Genomic DNA, 22,442 nt, shown 5'->3' with positions numbered 1-22,442 from the left:
AACGCCCCTACTGGCAGAGGAGAATAAAGTCACAACCCCAAGGCATTTAGGGATAGAGCCTAAAAAGAAGTGGCATGCCCAAAAGGGCTTTGACGTTTCTAGTTGCATCTCCACAATTCAAGAAAATTTTTTTCCATATTTGTGTTCATGTTTATATTTTACTGATCTGAAGGGAAATACAACTGATATTTCAGAAAGATGGACCAAGTCTATCTTGTAGTATCTTATATCCTCAGGACACCCCATCAACATTCCTACACCAGGCTAGAATTTAGAGAAATCTGTAGTTAAAAATGACCAATTATGTAAAACGTTCCTCAATTTAACCTTGTCCAATGTTTCCCTAGGGTTAAATACAGATGAGCTATATATAGAAGGACTATCATTGAAGTGATGCAATCTCCTCAGTCTAACTCATCAGGAGTGATTCATGGATTTGTCCCACTGCTGGTGATATCAACTGTGACCACCTGATTAAGGTGGTGTATGGTGGGATTCCCTACTGCTAAGTTCCTAACTCCCTCCTTGTAATTAGTCAGTGACTTGTGGAGACATACTTTCATGTTCAGTTCTCTAAACATTCTTTTACTCCTAAAACTTTCAGCCACTGATTTCAGCATCCATGACACTTGTCTAAATCAATTAGTGTTATGATAGGTGCTAAATGATTTTCCATTTCCATCATTCCTTCTACATTTATTCATTTATTCTATTATAAAAGAGAGTTGTCTCCTTCCATTTATTTTTATATTCTTTTAAAAATATATCAGTGTAGATTCATGGATTCTTATTTAATAAGTTATAACCTTTACTATGATCTCTTTTGAGACTCAAATTGTCCCAGATTTGACCTGTCAAAGTCCTTTCGAGGTGACTCCTATTTCTTTTTTACAAGTTCAGTTTGAGGAACACTACACAAAATGACTGACCTTTACACTTGAAAAAATTCAGTGTAATGAACAACAAAGGAAGACGATGCAATTATTTGGATTAAAGAAGGCTAAAGAGACCTTGCAACTGAATGCAAGCCATGATCTAGGACTTTTGTTATTGTTATAAAGGACTTTCCAGAACAACTGATAAAAGATGAATAAGGTCTTTAGACTGGACAATAGAACTGTATCAATGTGAATTTCTTGATAAATATACTATAGTCATGTCAGAAAATGTGTTTTACAAACATACAGTATTTAAAGCATTTAGGGAAAATGTATTTAGGGCAAAGGGGGCATCATGTTTGCAACTTAATCGTAAGTCAAAATACAAACCATCATTGTCTAATTACAAATACATCCACTGATAAACACAGAAAGACATGATGTCAAAGTCAGTACGGTCAAATGATAACATTTGAAGGTGTGAGTAAAGAGCTTAATGGGATTTTTTTTGTACTACGCTGCAACTTTCTTGAAAGTCTGAATTACGTCACAATATGTTTTCTAAAAGAAACCCCTATTAGTTACCCGCTCACCCAATGCAGTAATTTCTTTTACCAGTATCACCACCGGCAGACATACAGCCCTCGCTTGCCTATGTACAGTCTGCAGGAGAATGTAGTCCAGGAAGAATGCTCCGGTATATGCACATTTCTAGTTGCTGGCTTGACCCCAAATATGTTATCTTAAAACTTAGCTCCTGTAATGTGGCCTCTGGCTTTGGAGGAAAAACAGAATAATCTTGTCTCCAGTTCCATATGGAGCCAGTTGGCATGTGTCCCTAGCCTTTAGGCCAATTAGTCCCTTTTTATAAAACCATTACACATACAAAGTGATTTCCTGAGTCATCACCGTTACTGCCATCATGGCTATCTTCATGGGTGTGGAACAGAATGGTTGATTTATTGCTCTAATACTGACGGCTTGAAACTCTTGGTTTTTGAACGAAGGGCCCACATTTTCATTTTTCACCCAGTACCACAAATTTTGCACCCAGTTCTGCTGCCACAAGCCTATGGGGACACTTTGGTGTAAATTGGACACCTACGAGAACAAAGTCTTGGCTATAAAACGGCCACAAGGAAACCCATCCCCTTCACTCATGTGGTTGCGACCACGATCTGGGATGCATTCCTGTCTGGTGGGGTGCGGGCTGCATTTCAACCTGTCTGGTGGGGTGCAGGCTGCATTTCAATGTCCATCCCCTTCCTTAGCTAGGTGCTCTAAGCACCAGATAAACATGAAGATGTTTGTTTTATATTTAGGTTTGCCATCAAGAGAGGGTTATGGACAGCTTTTAGCATGTGAAATTTTCATCAAAGCCACGAAGCCAAGATTCCTAACAGGTTTAGCTGGGTATCTCCTCTAAGTTTTGAAAAAGATGCCACCCTCTTGGACCTCCTTGGAAGTCCAGTGGTTAAGAATCTGCCTGTCAATGCAGGGAACACGGGTTTGATTCCTGGTCTGGGCAGATCCCCCATGCCATGGGGTACTAAGCCCATGTGCCACAACTACTGAGCCCACGAACCTAAACCACTGAAGCCGGTGCACCCTTGAGACCATGCCCTGCAACAAGAGTAGCCCCTTTTTGCTGAAACTAGAGAAAGTCCATGTGCAGCAATGAAGACCCAGCACAACCAAAACTAAATATGTGAAAAAAAATAATTTTTTTTAAGAAGATAACACCCTCTCCCACCAAAGCAAATAAAAAACAATACTGTTCTTGTTACAGGGCTGTGAAATGAGGTAAGGAGTTTCATAGCTTTTAAAAGAGATTCTCTAAGTTTTTCACTCATTCTTGGCACAACTGCATAGATATTTTAGGAGGAGTGTCTCCAATAAGCTATTAAAGTTATATTCAGGATCCATATTTTATAGATTCCTCTTTTAAAAAATAATCAGCAATGGGTTCCTGCTTCAATTTATCTCAAGCTGCCAACTTGCTATGTGACTGGAACAGGCCAATGTTTCTCTCAACCCCCAATTCCCATATGGCAGAAGAAGTTCGGGGGTCAAGAAGAGTTTGCCTGACCAAAGGGTTAATGACAGGCGCCAAACATGTTGAAAGCAGATGAAGAAGAGGAAGAAAAACGGGAAGGAAGAGCAATAGCTAAGCGGCCAAATGTTCACCCATGAAAATAAACAACTGTGAATAATTGAATATTCCTCGTTTTGACAATCGTCCAGCAGCAGAAGTAACAGATGCCACCGCGGTCCGACTACCTCCAGCTCGACTGAGTCAGACAAACGAGAGGAGGCCCGTGGGAGATGCTCCCTGGAGATGGACTTCTGCCAACTTGGGGGGCAGAACATGGCTGGGCTGTATTTATTTATTTACCTTTAGAAAAACACTTTGAAATGGGGCTTCAGCTACTTCCAGCCCTAGGCAGCTGGATGGACAGCCAGCATCTCTCTGACATGGGGTGGAATGATGAAGGGAAATGCAATGGTTTAAGACAACGGGCACTTCAGCTACTAAAACAAAATCTGTACCAATCTTTTTGGCCACTAAGGAATAGCTCATGATTTTATGTAACTATATATACACACATATATAATACATTTCTATATAATAACAAAGTATAAATATATATATTATACATATATATATTGTGTGTGTGTTAGTTGTTCAATTGTGTCTGATTCTTCGAGACCCCATGGACTGTAGCCCACCAGGGTCCTCTGTCCATGGAATTCTCTAGGCAAGAATACTGGCACGGGTTGTCATTCCCTTCGCCAGGGGATCTTCCTGACCCAGGGATCAAACCTGGGCCTCTTGTACTCTAGGCAGATTCTTTGCCATCTGAGCCACCAGGGAAGCCTACATATGGATTACATGTGTGCATATATTGTTGTTAAACCACTCAGTCATGTTGGACTCTTCATGGTCCCATGGATTGTAGGCTGTCAGGCTCCTCTGTCCACAGGATTTTCCAGGCAAAAATACTGGAGGGGGTTGCCATTTCCTTCTCCAGAGGATCTTCCTGACCTAAGGATTGAACCTGAGTCTCCTGCATTGTATGGTTTATCACTGAGACAACAGAGAAGCCCATGTGCATATATATACACATATATGTATTATATATAGGTGTGTGTATGTATGATATATAGGTGTGTGTATGTATATATAAAATATGACCACATGGAAGAACTCAATTTTTCAGAAACAGAAAGAAAGCAATCACTGCTTCCCTCAAGGAAATACTTACATGTACATGAACTTGTTTTTCTGTATGATGGTTCTCAAATTCCCATTTAACAGAAGAATGCAATCAACTGGGCTTAGTAGCAAGAACACTCAGAAGGATGAATGGATGGATTTAAGATCTGGTTCCATGTCTTCCATCTATTTGCTGGAAGACCTGTGGTCATGCCATCTAACCTTTTTCTGAATGTCATTTTCTCAGCTATTAAGTGCCAACTACTTCCTAAACAGTGCTTCCTAAGGTGTTCTAGGTTTTAGGGTCTTCCCACTCAAAGTAGGGTCCACAGACCAACTGGCAATATCAACATGATCGGGGAACTCTTAGAAACAGCAGAATCTCAGACCTTGGACTGGACGTACTGAATCCTCTTAACTGAATCATCTACATTTTAACAGGAAATCAGCTGATTTGCATGCATGTTTAAAGTTTGAGAAGCCCTGTTCCCGGGTACACTGTCCCAAGGTTATACAATCATAGAATCACTTGGATAACCTCATACAAACACAGCTTCCCTGGTCCTTCCTCGGGTCTGGGGTAGAAGCCAGGAATCTGCATAGTTAACTGATTCCCAGGTGGGACCATTTCAATGAAAATATAAGTGACAGGAATAAAATAATAGTGTCTGCATTTTTTCCCTTGAAAATCAGATGATCTCTAAGTGATAGCATGCCGGCAAGCTTCCTGGTGTTTTTATAGAGATAAGCTAATGTGATCATGACAAGACATCTCTCAGTTGAATGGTTCAGATGCCACGAAGGTTTTGCCCACTGCAGTTTTGAAACTGCTAAATTTTTAATGGATCATTGGTTAAATGCAGGAAGCATAAGAAGTTCTGATGTTGAACTACAATAGTGTAATGAATCATACAAAAATGATCCTAATTTTGCAAAGTCCCCTCAAGACAGTTGTCATCAGATTCATAAGCTAGATTCATATATCGAAATCTTTATTGAGCACATGAAGAGGCCTTTAGCACTTCAAAAACCAATCTTAAAAAGAAAAAATATAGTGACAATTATATCCAATTTGGCTTTTCATTTATTGGGAATAAAAACTATTCTCATGTGCAATATGTTATTTGCTGGGAAACGCTTGCAAATAGCAGGCAGAAATCCCTTATTTCAACAAAACATGAAAGTTATAAAAAAAAATAAGAACTGTCTTTTTTAATTTTTTTTAACCCTTCTGCAAGTAAATCAAAAGAATTCTAAGCAAGGTCCTAAAGGCAGTTTTTTCCCTCCACTTTTGATGCCATTAAACATGGTTAAGTTTCGATTTATATTTTACTGTACACTGGTTCCCAAGTCAAATGCAATATTTAATGATAAATCATGTCTTGACTTGCATAAATAATTTTAAATAAATGAAAGAATCTGTCACTTGTTACATAGGAAGAGATTAAAAATATGTTTAAATATTAGAGATTATATTAAGCTAACTGCATAACATGGGCTTTAAAGATATTCTTTTTTACTTAAAAATCACCTTTATTATAGTCATATGTGCATATCCTGTACAAGAATGACCAAATGGTTTTTTAATCCCTAAAGAGATTTGCAAGATTATTATCACAAAAGTATCAGCTGACTCTAAAAAGTAGGCAGTGAAAAGAACAGTGTTTTCCATTTTTTAAACATTTCTTAAATTCTATCCCACTTTTGAGAACTGGACACTTTGGGGTAGCCTCAAATGAAGTTTTAGAGTCTACATAGCCATAACCCACAGAAAAATTACTAAGGCACCAGAAATGTAACTCAGTTCAATTAGTTTAAGTATTAACACACTGGCTAATGATGCTGGAGATACAGAGGATCAAATATGTCATAATAACTGATGATCGATAAGTGTTAACTCTGTGTGAGGTATGATTTTAGACACTATAGTAATCAATACCTCTAACTCTTATAATAACTCTACCAAATCAGCACCCTTTTATCATAACATTAGATGCAAAGAGAAGAATCACTTGGCCCCCATCACAACACTAAGCAGTGGACTTACTAACTGGGAACCAACAGGACCCCAGTATCTGGGTTCTCAGCCACCAGGATACACACTCCTGAAATAGGAAACTCTCAGAGCAAAGGCACATGTCTGAGAAGTGAGGGTGATGCGCAGAAGGTCAATGTGTTTAGAAGGATGGAGTACAGTGTATACAATCAAAGGTTGTGGAAGTTAACAAAAGATGGGTTTGAGCCATTTTCTGCCAAATTTTCTAAGGATGGGGGGAACCTTTGGAGGTTTCTAGCAGCCACGTAATTGCCAGGAATGAATGAGCAACTATGGAAGTGACAGAGTTTGGAGATGGACAGATTCATGAGATGCTATATATAGGATAGCATACATGTGGGGCTCAAGAGATAGTAGTAAAAAGAAGGGGGCAAGTGATATGGAAAAGACAAAGGAAATAGAGGGAACTTGTGTTGAAACTCCCTAAACGGTTTTCCTTTTCCTCTCTTTGGGGTCTAAAGGATAATCTGCTTCACCCTGACTAGGGTCAAATACCTTGGCAAGGCTGACCAAGGCCACGCTAGGAGCACAGAGCTGGGCGTCTTAAGGAAGAATAAAATCAAACATTCCCTGTCTCAGCTGACCAGTCATAAAGTTATCTGTGGGCTAAAACAACTACAGGTACAGGGAACACGTTTCCCACGGCTCTTACATCAAAGAGCACAGCTTACAAGATGACCTCCTCCTTGGCCTCCTAGGGCCCAGTCAACATGCAGCCAAGAGCTTCCCAAAGTGTGAGGACAGTGAAAGTGATGGGCCTGTGCTGAGAGGGAGATTTCATTTCCCCAGAAACCGAAATGTCTCTTCAACACACAATTTATTCTTATTCTCAATCCCCAAACCATCCACATTTGCTACGAAGAACTCCTTGAGTCCTCAGATAAATGGCCCTTAACCTATATTCTTCACGGCACTCTCAAAAGAAGCATTCAAAAAGGTATTAATATAATAACAACAGTAACCATCTCTGGCCTCTTCTTTTGAGGGGCTGTGGGGTGGGCGGAGAAGGCAATGGCACCCCACTCCAGTACTCTTGCCTGGCAAATCCCATGGATGGAGGAGCCTGGTAGGCTGCAGTCCATGGGGTCGCTAGGAGTCAGACAGGACTGTGTGACTTCACTTTCACTTTTCACTTTCATGCATTGGAGAAGGAAATGGCAACCCACTCCAGTGTTCTTGCCTGGAGAATCCCAGGGACGGGGGAGCCTGGTAGGCTGCCATCTATGGGCTCGCACAGAGTCGGTCACGACTGAGGCGACTTAGCAGCAGCAGCAACAGGGGTGGGCTTTTACACTCCTTGGCACAGGAGATTTCATGCAGACTCACTGGGGTGGAAGGGATGACGACATTTAAGGAAGAGAAAGGAAATTTGTGTATTTCTAAACATGTTTGAGATGATAAAAACACTGATGCTAAAACGTGATGAAGAAATGTTAGGCTCTTCTGAAAGGTAATCCCTTTTTTTTTTTTTTTTCTTCAAGAGCCTTTTTGTCAGTCCTACTTGGGTCAAACAAACGCACTTTTAAAACCCATTTCCATGTTTTAAGATTCAGAGGAAAGAGGTTTAACAGGAGGCTATAAAACTCCCTTAATCTTTAATGTCTTATTTTTGCAGATTTGCTGGCAAAGTATAGTAAACAGTCACTGCTCAACATTTCCCATCAATGCCCCCTGAACTGTGCCACTGATGATGAAGAGCAGAATCCATTTGCGTGGGTTTTTCTTTTCTTTTTTGGGGGTAAAACCATTTCTTCTGGTATTGTGGAGGCACCTGCATTTTAACAATCTAGGCAGAATCTCTGAGCCCAGCTCATTTGCTGATTGTCTACCAGAGGGAATTCTCAAACATTAAAAACACAATTTTAAAAGTGAGGACTGATTAGAGGTGGAGAGAATTCTGATGGTTTCTTGCCGTCCCCTCATCTCCCCAGTTAGAAGCACCTGGCCTGTCCCAAGCCCGTCTATGAAAGGCTAGTCTGTGCCGCTACAGGACAAGAGGGTACCCTGAATATACTCACAGGCGATGCGCACGGAGGCCTTTCTGCTCTTGGAGGTCCCCAGGTGGCTCCACGCCACACACTGGCACCAGTAGTCCTCAGGCCCGTGGAAGTCCTCCACCTGCTGCCTGGTGACGTTGATAAACACCTCCCGGACCTTCAAGCCTGCAGAGGAGACAGAGCCAATCCACTGAGGCCGGTGTATTCCTCAGAGAGAAAGTTAAGGCCAGCCCAACCTCTTCCTGTTAATTAAAACCATTCTGTTTTTAATCAAGGCGAGGTTTTAATTACTTTGACAATAATATATTACTGCTAATTAAATTCCAACAGCTGAGTAGGCTGAAAAGAACAAGTGTAAAATATTAACCAATGTGGTTCCCATACAACAGAATCGTTTTCACACTCCCTTGACACCATGCTTTCTTTTTTTCCCCAGCTCTTATAAACATTCTTTTTTTTTTTAATAGCATGTAGTTGACTTACAATGTTGTGTTTGTTCCAGGTACACAGCAAACTGAATCAGTTATACATATACATACATCCACTCTTTTTTAGATTCTATTCCCACATAGGTCATTACAGAGTACTGAACAGAGTTCCCTGTGCTATATAGTAGGTTCTGACTAGTTACCTATTTTATATACAGGAGTATGCAAATATCAATCCCAATCTCCCAAGTTCTTCTCCCTTTTCCCCTCTGTCTTTCTTGATGTAAAATCTACCATGAAGAATGTGGCCCCGAATTAATTGCTGGGATTCTAGAGACTAAAGAGGTCTCAACAAACCAATCCCAAAACACAGTTCCAGGTGGTTCTAAATGCCCCCACCTCTGGGTATGGCAGGAGAGGGTCACTGTCACCATGCAGCTTAGAATAAGGAGGGGACAGAGGTTATGCATGGTGAAGAGTCCAGGAAACCAAGGAAAAGCCAAAAACTCCAGACAACACAAGGGATGCAGACAAGCTGAAATAAGTTGATCTTGAATGCTTGAGAACCCAGGAAGAAAGGTTCTTGGTGCAATGGAATGACGAGGCAAATTAAAAGAGAAGCTTTTATAGAAAAAGAGGTGAAGACTACATTCAGGAAATGGGATAAACTAAGACCTTGACCTTGTCCTTTTTTCATTACTGTATCTTTGTATTCTCCATCTAATAGTCAAAACGTTTGCCTGGTGCAGTTTATTGGGAGTGTGAATTTCTTTCAAACCTCTATCCAAGGACTATCAGCCTTTCTTTTTTTGGGGAAGGACAGCCACCTTGCATGAAGTGCTGAGGGGAAAAGGACACCTTCTTCACTAGCATCAGGTAAACCATTACGAGCAGGAGAGCAGCCTTTAGAATCAGCATGCTCTCTGTAGCCAGTGGCATTTGCCAAGCCTGTGCTCTTCCCTGGTATAGGCTGCATGGGAGAAAAAAGAGCTTACTGAATCCTGCCTAAGTGCCCAGCATCACTATAAGCCTTTCATCTGTTCGCTCTTTATGTTTCCGCAGTGCACTGACAGAGCTGCGGCTGCTGAAGCCTCACTTTGCAGACCAGAGAGTCATTTGTCTGCAATCACACAGTCTATAAATGGAAGATCCAGGATTTGACCCAAATGAGGACTCTGCACAGGCCCCTCATTCAAATTCAACTCAGTCCTCGTATTTCAGGTACTTACACTTAATTATGGAAATAAGACTGATGCATGGTATATTTAAAGAAAATTTGGGTGCATAACTAGGCTTTTTCCTTATGTTCAAAAGGAATTCGGGGGACAGAACCATGGGAACAGTTAGTCTAAAGGAGCCAGGGACTCTTGGTACAGGAGGTAGAATTTGATTATACCCTGGGTGCTGGTAGGATTTAAAGAACAAGAATGAGGTGAAATACTCAGTCTGGGGAAACACTGCCTTCCGTTCAACCAATGACATGTTATTTATAGTGTGTGATGACAGCACTTTAGGGTCACATCAATCAGCATGTAAACAATTTGAGTGAGACTTTCTGAGTTTCTGGGAGGTACCACGCATAGAAAATCATCTTGAGGACAGTTGATCATTCACATCTCTGCACAGGGCACAGAAGCACACCTTTTACCTTATCAGAGATTTAAGTCCAGAAAGCCATCTCCTACATCGAACAGGAAAGAAGATTTCAGTTCAGTTCAGTTCAGATCAGTTGCTCAGTTGTGTCCGACTCTGTGACCCCATGAATCTCAGCACACCAGGCCTCCCTGTCCATCAGCAACTCCTGGAGTTCACTCAGACTCAGGTCCATGGAGTCAGTGATGCCATCCAGCCATCTCATCCTCTGTCGTCCCCTTCTCCTCTTGCCCCCAATCCCTTCCAGCATCAGAGTCTTTTCCAATGAGTCAATTCTTTGCGTGAGGTGGCCAAAGTACTGGAGTTTCAGCTTTAGCATCATTCCCTCCAAAGACATCCCAGGGCTGATGTCCTTCAGACTGGACTGGTTGGATCTCCTTGCAGTCCAAGGGACTCTCAAGAGTCTTCTCCAACACCACAGTTCAAAAGCATCAATTCTTCAGCGCTCAGCTTTCTTCACAGTCCAACTCTCACATCCATACATGACCACTGGAAAAACCATAGCCTTGACTAGATGGACCTTTGTTGGCAAAGTAATGTCTCTGCTTTTGAATATGCTATCTAGGTTGGTCATAACTTTCCTTCCAAGGAGTAAGCGTCTTTTAATTTCATGGCTGCAGTCACCATCTGCAGTGATTTTGGAGGCCAGAAAAATAAAGTCTGACACTGTTTCCACTGTTTCCCCATCTATTTCCCATGAAGTGATGGGACCAGATGCCATGATCTTTGTTTTCTGAATGTTGAGCTTTAAGCCAACTTTTTCACTCTCCTCTCTCACTTTCATCCAGAGGCTTTTTAGTTCCTCTTCACTTTCTGCCATAAGGGTGGTGTCATCTGCATATCTGAGGTTATTGATATTTCTCCCGGCAATCTTGAGTCCAGCTTGTGCTTCTTCCAGCCCAGAGTTTCTCATGATGTACTCTGCATATAAGTTAAATAAGCAGGGTGACAATATACAGCCTTGACTTACTCCTTTCCCGATTTGAACCAGTCTGTTGTTCCATGTCCAGTTCTAACTGTTGCTTCCTGACCTGCATATAGGTTTCTCAAGAGGCAGGTCAGGTGGTCTGGTATTCCCATCTCTTTCAGAATTTTCCACAGTTTCTTGTGATCCACACAGTCAAAGGCTTTGGCATGGTCAATAAAGCAGAAATAGATGTTTTTCAGAACTCTCTTGCTTTTTCGATGATCCAGCGGATGTTGGCAATTTGATCTCTGGTTCCTCTGCCTTTTCTAAAACCAGCTTGAACATCTGGAAGTTCACGGTTCATGTATTGCTGAAGGCTGGCTTGGAGAATTTTGAGCTTTACTTTAATAGCGTGTGAGATGAGTGCAATTGTGCTGTAGTTTGAGCATTCTTTGGCATTTCCTTTCTTTGGGATTGGAATCAAAGCTGAACTTTTCCAGTCCTGTGGCCACTGCTGAGTTTTCCAAATTTGCTGGCCTACTGACGGCAGCACTTTCACAGCATCATCTTTCAGGATTTGGAATAGCTCAACTGGAATTCCATCACCTCCATTAGGTTTGTTCGTAGTGATGGCTTTCTAAGGCCCACTTGACTTCACATTCCAGGATGTCTGGCTCTAGGTGAGTGATCACACCATCATGATTATCTTGGTTGTGAAGATCATTTTTGTACAGTTCTTCTGTGTATTGTTGCCACCTCTTCTTAATATCTTCTGCTTCTGTTAGGTCCATACCATTTCTGTCCTTTATCGAGCTCATCTTTGCATGAAATGCACCCTTGGCATCTCCAATTTTCTTGAAGAGATCTCTAGTCTTTCCCATTCTGTTGTTTTCCTCTATTTCTTTGCATTGATCACTGAGGAAGGCTTTCTTATCTCTCCTTGCTATTCTTTGGAACTCTGCATTCAGATGAGTATATCTTTCCTTTTCTCCTTTGCTTTTCGCTTCTCTTCTTTTCACAGCTATTTGTAAGGCCTCCCCAGACAGCCATTTTGCTTTTTTGCATTTCTTTTCCATGGGGATGGTCTTGATCCCTGTCTCCTGTACAATGTCACAAACCTCCATCCATAGTTCATCAGGCACTCTGTATACCAGATCTAGTGCCTTAAATCTATTTCTCACTTCCACTGTATAATCATAAGGGATTTGATTTAGGTCATACCTGAATGGTCTAGTGGTTTTCCCTACTTTCTTCAATTTAAGTCTGAATTTGGTAATAAGGAGTTCATCGTCTGAGCCACAGTCAGCTCCCAGTCTTGTTTTTGCTGACTGTATAGGGCTTCTGCATCTTTGGCTGCAAAGAATATAATCAATCTGATTTTGGTGTTGACCATCTGGTGATGCCCATGTATAGAGTCTCCACTCGTGTTGTTGGAAGAGGGTGTTTGTTATGACCAGTGTGTTCTCTTGGCAAAACTCTATTAGCCTTTGCCCTGCTTCATTCCATACTCCAAGGCCAAATTTGCCTGTTACTCTAGGTGTTTCTTGACTTCCTACTTTGGCATTCCAATCCCCTATAATGAAAAGACATCTTTTTTGGGTGTTAGTTTTAAAAGGTCTTGTAGGTCTTCATAGAACCATTCAACTGCAGCTTCTTCAGCGTTACTGGTTGGGGCATAGGCTTGGATTACTGTGATATTGAATGGTTTGCCTTGGAAACGAACAGAGATCATTCTGTTGTTAAATCAGTGCATCCAGGTATAAGGTGGGGTAATTGATATGCCTGAGTTCCCCTGTCATCGAATAAGGAGACTTAGAGACAAGACATTTGGCAATCAGCTCTCTCTGAAGAAGCATTCAGTGAGTCAAAAATCTGTTCAGGCTAAAAAGGAATATATATACCCAGGTCTTCCGCATTTTAGTCGGATTTTTTACCAGCTTAGCCACAAGGGAAGCCCAAGAATACTGGAGTGGGTAGCTTATCCCTTCTCCAGCAGATCTTTCTGACCCAGGAATCGAACCGGAGTCTTCTGCATTGCAGGTGGATTCTTTTTTTTTTAGTTAATTAATTTATTTTACAATATTGTATTGGTTTTGCCATACATTGACATGAATCCACCACGGGTGTACATGTGTTCCCCAACCTACACTCCCCTCCCACCTCCCTCCCCATCCCATCCCTCTGGGTCATCCCAGTGCACCAGCCCCGAGCATCCTGTATCATGCATCGAACCTGGACTGGCGATTCATTTCACATATGATAATTTACATGTTTCAATGCCATTCTCCCATATCATCCTGCCCTTGCCCTCTCCCACAGAGTCCAAAAGACTGTTCAATACATCTGTGTCTCTTTTGCTGTCTCATATACAGGTTTATTGTTACCTTCTTTCTAAATTCCATATATATGTGTTAGTATACTGTATTGGTGTTCTTCTTTCTGGCTTATTTCACTCTGTATAATAGGCTCCAGTCAGACACCTCATTAGAACTGATTCAAATGTATTCTTTTTAATGGCTGAGTAATACTCCATTGTGTATATGTACCACAGCTTTCTTATCCATTCATCTGCTGATGGACATCTAGGTTGCTTCCATGTCCTGGCTATTATAAACAGTGCTGCGATGAACATTGGGGTACACGTGTCTCTTTCCTTTCTGGTTTCCTCAGTGTGTATGCCCAGCAGTGGGATTGCTGGGTCATATGGCAGTTCTATTTCCAGTTTTTTAAGCAATCTCCACACTGTTCTCCATAATGGCTGGACTAGTTTGCATCCCCACCAACAGTGTAAGAGGGTTCCCTTTTCTCCACACCCTCTCCAGCATTTATTGCTTATAGACTTTTGGATAGCAGCCATTCTGACTGGCGTGAAATGGTACCTCATTGTGGTTTTGATTTGCATTTCTCTGATAATGAGTGATGTTGAGCATCTTTTCATGTGTTTGTTAGCCATCTGTATGTCTTCTTTGGAGAAATGTCTGGATTTTTTACCAACTGTGCTACCAGGGAAGCCCTACATATATATAAGTAAAGAGAAAGAGAGAGAAATACACACACACACAAATTATATATCATCGTGTGGGTGTGCTTACTCATGTCTGACTCTTTGCAACACCACAGACTTTAGCCTGCCAGGCTTCTCTGTCCATGGGATTTCCCAGGCAAGAATACTGGAGTGAGTTACCATTCCCTTCTCCAGGGGATCTTCGCAACCCACTGATGAACCTGTGTCTCTTGTGTCTCCAGGATTGGCAGGCAGATTCTTTACCACTGTGTCACCTGAGAAGCCCAAAGTATATACACATATGTATTTGTGTGTGTATATATACACACACAAATATATATTTACATATATATATACACATATATATATTTGCATGTGTATTACACACACTTATTTTTATTTTCTCTTAAGAATATCTAAACCCATCAGCTTCTTCTAGGTTGCAAATGAAGATAAATAGCATCTCAAAATGGTTCAAGGTCATCGTGTTTATAAAGCAGAGAATTTCCTATCCAAACCTTAAAACATGCTATGAGTTAACCTAGGCACTGTGGTGCTTAAAGGGTACCTGGGGCCTGTTTTAATGAGACAGAGGAAGACAGTCAGACATGGAGTAAGTTTATACTCACAGATCCCTAGAAACAGGAGGCACATCACCCAGGGCTACATGGGGAAGCACCAGGGTCTGTCAGGAGGCAGAGGGGTCAGGAGACATGGGAAAGAGACTTTATTGCAGTTTCCTTGGGAAGAACTGGAGAGGCAAGGTAAAAAGATTTAGAGTTGGTGAGTTTGCTTCATTTCAGTGGACTCTGGGAGAGAATGGCTGTTGCTACTTGTCTGGTACCTGGTCCCAGGTTAGGGCAGGAGAATAAGAGTTTAATAAAAGGAATATTGGGGGTAAAGCTCTGTATCTGTTGGTTTGCTTATGAAGGACGTGCTTACAGGTGAGTCATTTGCATCTCTAGGAATGAGCTATCCCTGGGTAAGACAGTCCCTTGAAGGTCAGCGAGACCCTGAGATGTCAGAGAATCAAATACTAAACCTTGATAAACACAGTTACTACACATGGACAGCCATACATTTGCTTTGGAAAGCACAGACAGTTGGCCACAGACTCCCACAGGGAAGGTCATATTGATCTCACCCCATTCATGTCAGGAAGTCTTGCAACCTCTCATTCAGACTAACCGCAGCTGAAAGGGGAATGCTGAAGTCATGATTTCAGCATTACAGTGCCTTGGTTTCAAGTCCTTCAAAGAGGCTCCCTGTGGGTTTGGAGAAGTGGAATGAGTATCAACCAACTATTTCTAAACACAGTATGCTTTGGAAGGTAGCGTTGGTGTGTCAGCCTTCTCTAAAAAGCTATAAGTAATTCTGCAATCTACACACCACCCCCTCCCCCCCAAAAAATAGTATAGCATCTCTCTGGCTTAGGCTTTTTTTTTTTTCCCTCTAACATGAGGTCTTTAGTCTTGTGAAGCCATCCCCTCTAGGAAAACTAAAAATAAAACTACCATATGAGTCAGCAATCCTACTGGCACAAGTGGGGAAATACCCTGAGGAAACTATAATTCAAAAGGACACATGTACCCCCAGTGTTCACTGAAGGACTGTTTATAACAGTTAGGACATGGGAACAATGTAAGTGTCTGATGACAGATGAATGGATAAAGAAGATGTGGTACATATATATACAATGGAATATTACTCAGCCAGTAAAAGGAATGAAAGAGAGTTATTCGTACAGACATAGATGGACCTAGAGTCTGTCCTATAGTGTGAAGTAAGTCAGAAAGAGAAAAACAAATACTGTATATGAATCCATATATATGAAACCTAGAAAAAATGGTACAAATGAGCCCAATTCCAAAGCAGAGATATAGATAATGGACATGTGAACACAGCGGGTGAGGGGAGGGCAGTCTGAATCGAGAGCGTAGCATCTTCACATTTACACTATCACGTGTACAATAGGTAGCTAGTGGTAAGCTGCTGTATAACACTGGAAGCTCAGCTGGGTTCTCTACGAGGACCTTCAAGGGGTGGGAGGGGGCAGAGTGGGAGGGAGGCCCGAGAGAGGGGATACATGTCTACTTAGGGCTGACTCACTTATCATACAGCAGAAACTAACAACATTGTAAAACAACTGTATTCAAATTAAAAAAGAAGGCCACAAGTGAATTAGCTAACCTCCCCTCTCCCACAAAGTATAGTGTGCTCTCCATACCAGGCCTTTTTCTTCTAACGTGAAGTATTTAGCCTTGTCAACCATACTCTCCAGGAAAACCCGTGGGAAATGGCAGTTTGTCTCCATTATACTTTTCTCCACCATAACAAAAAACATTTCATAAAAATAAAAACTTAAATAGTATATACTCTCATGAAGTGAAGTGAAGTCACTCAGTCATGTCCGACTCTTTGCAACCCCATGGATTGTAGCCTACCAGGCTCCTCTATCCATGGGATTTTCCAGGCAAGAATACTGGAATGGGTTGCCATTTCCTCCTCCAGGAGATCTTCCCAAACCAGGGACTGAGCCGGGGTCTCCTGCATTATAGGCAGACACTTTACCATCTGAGCCACCAGGGAAGAGTATATATACTCTCGTAAACCTTCACTATTGTTCTTTGAGTGATATAGTGTGTGTATGTATGTATGTGTATATATATATATATATATGCATTAATAAAGTGCTTCCCGGGTGGTGTGGTCTTCCCTGGTGGCTCAGATGGTAAAGAATCTGCCTCCAATGAGGGAGACCTGGGCTTGATCCCTGGGTTGGGAAGATCGCCTGGAGGAGACAGTGGCAACCCACTCCAGTATTCTTGCCTGGAGAATCCCCATGGACAGAGGAGCCTGGCAGCCCTCAGAGGAGCCTGACAGTCCATGGGGTTGCAGAGAGTTGGACAGGACTGAGCAACTAAGCACAGCGCACACACAGTTGGTGCAAAGGTAAAGAATCTATCTGCCAATGCAGGAGACCTAAGAGATGCAGGTTTGATCCCCAGGTCCAGAAGATCCCCTGGAGGAGGAAACGGCAACCCACTGCAGTATTCTTGTCTGGGAAATCCCATGGACAGAGGAGCTTAGCGGGCTACAGTCCATGGGATCACAAAGAGTCAGACACGACTGAGCACAGTGTGTACATGCATTAATAAACGTATACACATAAATGTATAAATGTGTGCATTTACATATATACATGAGAAATCACATCTGAGAAACATTCGTTGAAAGCAGCTCTATTTCGGGACACCTTTACCCACCCCCCAGCCCCCCTCAATGAATACTGTTGTAGAGATCATCATCTACTTCTCCATCTCAAGAGATGACAGCTAACTTGTTCAGAGGAAGTGCTACAGGGGAACAAAAATCCCAGGCAAATGGAAGCTGGCATGTCATAAATAAGACGAGCCTGGTACCTGATAACTTGTGCAACTCTAATAGGCACGGAAAAGTCCAACCCTTTAAATTATTGTGCAAATTATAACCATCAGCCTTTGTTATGGAGGAGAGTCTTACAGAAGATAAAAATATGACTATGGAACTGAAATGCTAATAAGCTTTCTACGCTGTGGATGGTTTAGTTGTAGAGAGACGAATGTTGGCAGTGGATGAGTAATTGCTCCGCGTGTACTAAACACAACAGAGCCGCACAGAGCTTCATCATGTGTCACCGTTATTTGTTTAAATGAGAAAAATGCTGACAGCAGTTATTGCTATAATCCCCGTATTTATCAGATAGGAAACACTAGTTACTCTTAGCAGGTCTAATCCTGTTGGGAGAATAAAAGTTAGGGAATTTTCAAACTAATTGAAGTATATGTTTCACTGTTCAGAGAAGAGAGATATTAGAAGAAAGGAGGAAACAGAGAGAAAAAGGCTGAACGTTATCAGGTTGACCAAAAAGCCCATTTGAGTTTTTCCCTAAGATGATACAGAGTATTTATTTCTGGTCCACTTTTAACAAAAGGGCTCTAGCTTAAGTCCTAACTTGTTCTTTAGAAAAGGGTTCTAGAGTAGTACTTAACATTCAGCACCATGCCAGCTGCAGCCAGTACCTAACAGCTGTCCCTCTGCTTTTCATCTTCTGATTATTATCAGACTTTCAGGAAGCCCATCAATACCATCCTGCCATGGTTTTTTCTGCAAACCAGTTCTCAGGTGTACCTGGGGATGGGTGGATGGGGAGGGTTTCACATGGTTCTCTGAGGCTAAACATGTCACCACAACTGAATGTTCAGTCTTTGGAAGTTCTCTGTAGTGGGATACTCAGATAACTAAATAACCAGATTCAAGGGGAAAAAAGGAGAATCCCTCTTCCTCCTGTAATATTTTCAAACCACACAAAAGTAGTTAAGAGGCTTGCAACTAGATTGTGGTGAACTGTTTTCCAGCGTGATCTCCGTGCCCATTTCCCTGGGCTGTTCTAGCCCGTGTCATGCCTAGTGCAGGCCTGGTTTGCTACACTGAGCAGTTTCATGATCGGGAATTAGCCCAGAGAATGAGTCTACTGAGTTAGCTTCCACAGATAAAGCTCCAAAGAACTATTCTAATACAACTTCACGAGTAGCATGGGATCTTGCTCAATTTAGGGCAAGAGAAAAAAAAAAAAATATCAAACTGCCCACGAGAAGCAACCACCTCTTATTCAAGAACCTCCTTTAACAGACCAGCATCTCCTTAGATCCCTCATTCCCTCTGATGTGTGTACCTGGCTCTGACACAGCCCCATCTCATTCCACTGTCTACTAAGAAGAGGGGAAAAAAGCCCATTCCGCTTGAAGAAGTGAATCCACCATGTATCCAAGGGGCCATTTCCCATTTGTCTCTTACTAGTTCAGGTAGTCGGAGAAGGCGATGGCAACCCACTCCAGTACTCTTGCCTGGAAAATCCCATGGACGGAGGAGCCTGGTAGGCTGCAGTCCATGTGGTCGCGAAGAGTCAGACACGACCGAGCAACTTCACTTTGACTTTTCACTTTCATGCATTGGAGAAGGAAATGGCAATCCACTCCAGTGTTGTTGCCTGGAGAATCCCAGGGACGGGGAAGCCTGGTGGGCTTCCGTCTATGGGGTCGCACAGAGTTGGACACGACTGAAGCAACTTAGCAGCAGCAGCAGTCCAGGTAGTAGAGGAGAGTGAAGAAGCTGGCTTGAAACTCAGCATTAGAAAAAATAAGATAATGGAATCTAGTACCTAGTACCACCACTTCCTGGCAAATAGAAGGGGAAAAAAGTGGAAGCAACAGATTTTATTTTGGGGGGCCCCAAAATGAATCCACTATGGTGGATAGTGACTGCAGCCATAAAATTAAAAGACGTTTGCTCCTTTGAAGGAAAGCTATGACAAACCTAGACAGCAAGGATCAATTAAAATTTAAAAACAGAGATGTCATTCTGCCAACAAAAGTAGCGGAAGCTGTGGTTTTTCTAGTAATCATGTACAGATGTGAGAGCTGGACCATAAGGAAAGCTGAGCGCCAAAGAATGCTTTCAAATTGTGGTGCTGGAGAAGACTCTTGAGAGCCCCAAGGAGGTCAAACTAGTCAACTCTAAAGGAAATCAACCCTGAATATTCATTGGAAGGATTGATGCTGAAACTGTAATACTTTGGCCATCTGATTCGAAGAGCCAACTCTTTGGAAAACACCTTGATGCCTGGAAAGATTGAGGGCAGGAGGAGAAGGGGGCGATAGAGAAAGAGATGGTTAGATGCCATTACCAATTCAATGGACATGAATTTGAGCACGCTCCAGGAGACAGTGAAGGAGAGGGAAGAAGGGTATGCTGTAATCCATGGGGATGCACAGAATTGGACATGATTGGTGACTGAACAACAACAGGAAGCCAAGGTTTAGAGCCCAGAAAGTAGACTCAAACAGTAAGCTTCCCCAAATTTTGAAGAACATATCATTCTTGACTAATCATTATATCATTTGTATGTCCCTTTACTTCTATTAACGTCATCATATCCATCATCTTAAAACCATGGTGTTACTAGTCCTATTATTTTGCTGCAGGTCCCGTATCATAAGAAAAAGATCAAAGACACAGTTGACAACATACATTATTTTAAAACATTGTACTGAGGCCTCAGATATGCTTGCTACTTTGCCAGGCGCTGAAGATACTGTGACAAAGCAAATGATGAAGATTCTCGTTCTCAAGGAGCTGTGGATAGAGCAGGAGACACTTCAACCTGCCCAAACGTTGGAGTGTGACAAATTCTACAACAGGAGAAGCACAGGTGGCCAAAGATCACACAAGATAAGCTTTTAACCTCTCTATAGCACCACCAAAAGCTTCTAGGGTGGGCGCCATTCTACCTACAACCTGAAGGCCCAGTATTTAGCTCGGGGTCTAGGGCAAGGCTCTAGTAAAGACACATGAATCTGATCCGTATTTGAAGTTTTAAAACTTTGAGATGCAAAGAAGCCTTTAGATGGAACTGTGCTTCCATTTCTTAAGGGAGCTTACACGTCTTCAGGCCAACATGCTATACTGAAAGTAGCAAATTAAATGGAGCTAATTGAGAGGTAGATCCATATTTCATTTTACTGGCAGATGCTTAATTAGGGCTAAATGTCTTTTGCCACTTTATCCTAGCAACAAGATTAAAATGTATTTTGATAAAAAAAAAAAAAAATCCTTCTTTGAAAGTGCACTATGCCTAATGAATACTCTTTAGTTTCCCCTGGATAATAACCACTCCACGTATCCCTCAGAAGTATGGCAAGTTCAGTCTTAAGTACAGAAACTAAGAATACACCCAAGCTCTCCAGTTTCATCCTCACCGGAGATTAGAATTAATCATCACAGAGGTGTCTGGCAGAGGAAAGTAAATTAACTCGATAGTGTGGTCTGATAACAGACAGAAGGGAAACTTAAGAGGCAGGAGTAGGGAAGGGAGAGTTATTTAGAGGACAGGACCCCTGAATGACTTACTCAGACCTCACACTCACAGCTTGTGGGTAACCCACTCATGATTTCCAACCCTGTTGCCCCAGTCAATGGCTTTTCATTCCTGCAGACACTACAACAACTTCCTGGTAGTAAATCATCCTGAGATTATCCCACCAATTCTATCTCCCTAGGTGATACCAGGGGCTCTGGGAATCACCAAGACAAAATGTGTATCAATGCAGTGAATCCTAGGCAAATGAGATGTCATTCCATGAAAGACAACTCTTTACCTGTTAATAATACAGATGCTGGGAAAGATTGAGGACAAGAGAAGAGGGTGGCAGAGGATGAGATGCTTGGATGGCATCACTGACTCAACGGACATGAGTGTGAGCAAGCTCTGGGAGATGGTTAAGGACAGGGAAGCCTCAGGTGCTGCGATTCATGGGGTTGCAAAGAGTCAGACATGACTTAGTGAATGAACAACAACAACATACCAGCACTTTTTGGAACTGTAAAAGTTCATAATTTTCTATTTGTTTTTAGAAGCATAGAAACTACTACTGCGTCTATTTAAACATTGGTAATACTGTAAAACACAATGAAATGTTTTACAACTGAAAAGATAAAATAACACACAATTTTAGCAGTTTTATATTTATCATTTTGAAGGCTAACCTCGACTGGGAATTTGCTATATACCAGACCTTGAGCTAAGTATGTCACACACGTTAGGTTCTACCACCCCTACTATAGTTTCCAGAGTAGATACAATTATAACTGCCATGTTATACAAGGCAAAGCTGAAGTGAAAGGATACTAAGCAACATACATACCTTAAGAAAGTCTGTAAATGGATAAACAGATCTCAAAAATGGTAGGTGTCATACTGCACTAATATTGACACTCTTAACCACAGGACTATCCTCAGTTTCTAAAATATCTTTATAATTCCCATTTCGCATAAACAAACACACTTCTAAATGCTGTATGAACAGAAAAGACTATAAAAGTCCAAAGACACTGCTTAAGAATTTAGGGTTTAGAACAAATATCGGGCTGATATCGTGATTTGCCATTAAATTATATAAGATGGTTAGCTGCCTTCTGTCTCTGCTATGAATGAAATGATATTAAACAGCTTTTTTTTGGTAGGACAGATTTAAATTAGACACACAAGACAAGGTCTGCATGTTCTGTCACAAATTTTGGGAAGGAATTCATAATATTTTCCCGAACACCTTTTTAGAATAGGTGGGTCCTCTCTGAGAAACAGAGTAATGAACAGGATAAAACCTGGGTGGGGTGGAAGAATGTTTCTATAAACGTGAGTTTTAAACCAACAAACTGGCAATGGAACGGTTGAGAGATGGATTTTTCTGTGTTCTGTGGTCTC

At 41.7% G+C, this 22,442-nt stretch overlaps 1 protein-coding gene across 3 annotated transcripts in view; it reads right to left on the bottom strand.

Annotated features, from left to right (window-relative positions):
- UNC5D (unc-5 netrin receptor D) overlaps window positions 1–22,442 on the bottom strand; it is a 644,487-nt gene that overhangs the window by 254,863 nt on the left and 367,182 nt on the right. For all 3 annotated transcript variants that reach the window (XM_070781382.1, XM_070781384.1, XM_070781383.1), the window contains exon 3: window positions 8,170–8,313. In XM_070781382.1, the coding sequence (XP_070637483.1) occupies window positions 8,170–8,313 (144 nt within the window). The remainder of the gene's footprint in view (window positions 1–8,169; window positions 8,314–22,442) is intronic.

The sequence above is a fragment of the Bos indicus genome, chromosome 27 (assembly GCF_029378745.1).
Source record: "Bos indicus isolate NIAB-ARS_2022 breed Sahiwal x Tharparkar chromosome 27, NIAB-ARS_B.indTharparkar_mat_pri_1.0, whole genome shotgun sequence".
In the NCBI taxonomy this organism is placed as follows: domain Eukaryota; kingdom Metazoa; phylum Chordata; class Mammalia; order Artiodactyla; family Bovidae; genus Bos; species Bos indicus.
Note: the sequence above shows the minus strand (reverse complement) of the source record. Positions and strands in the feature narration are given on the sequence as shown.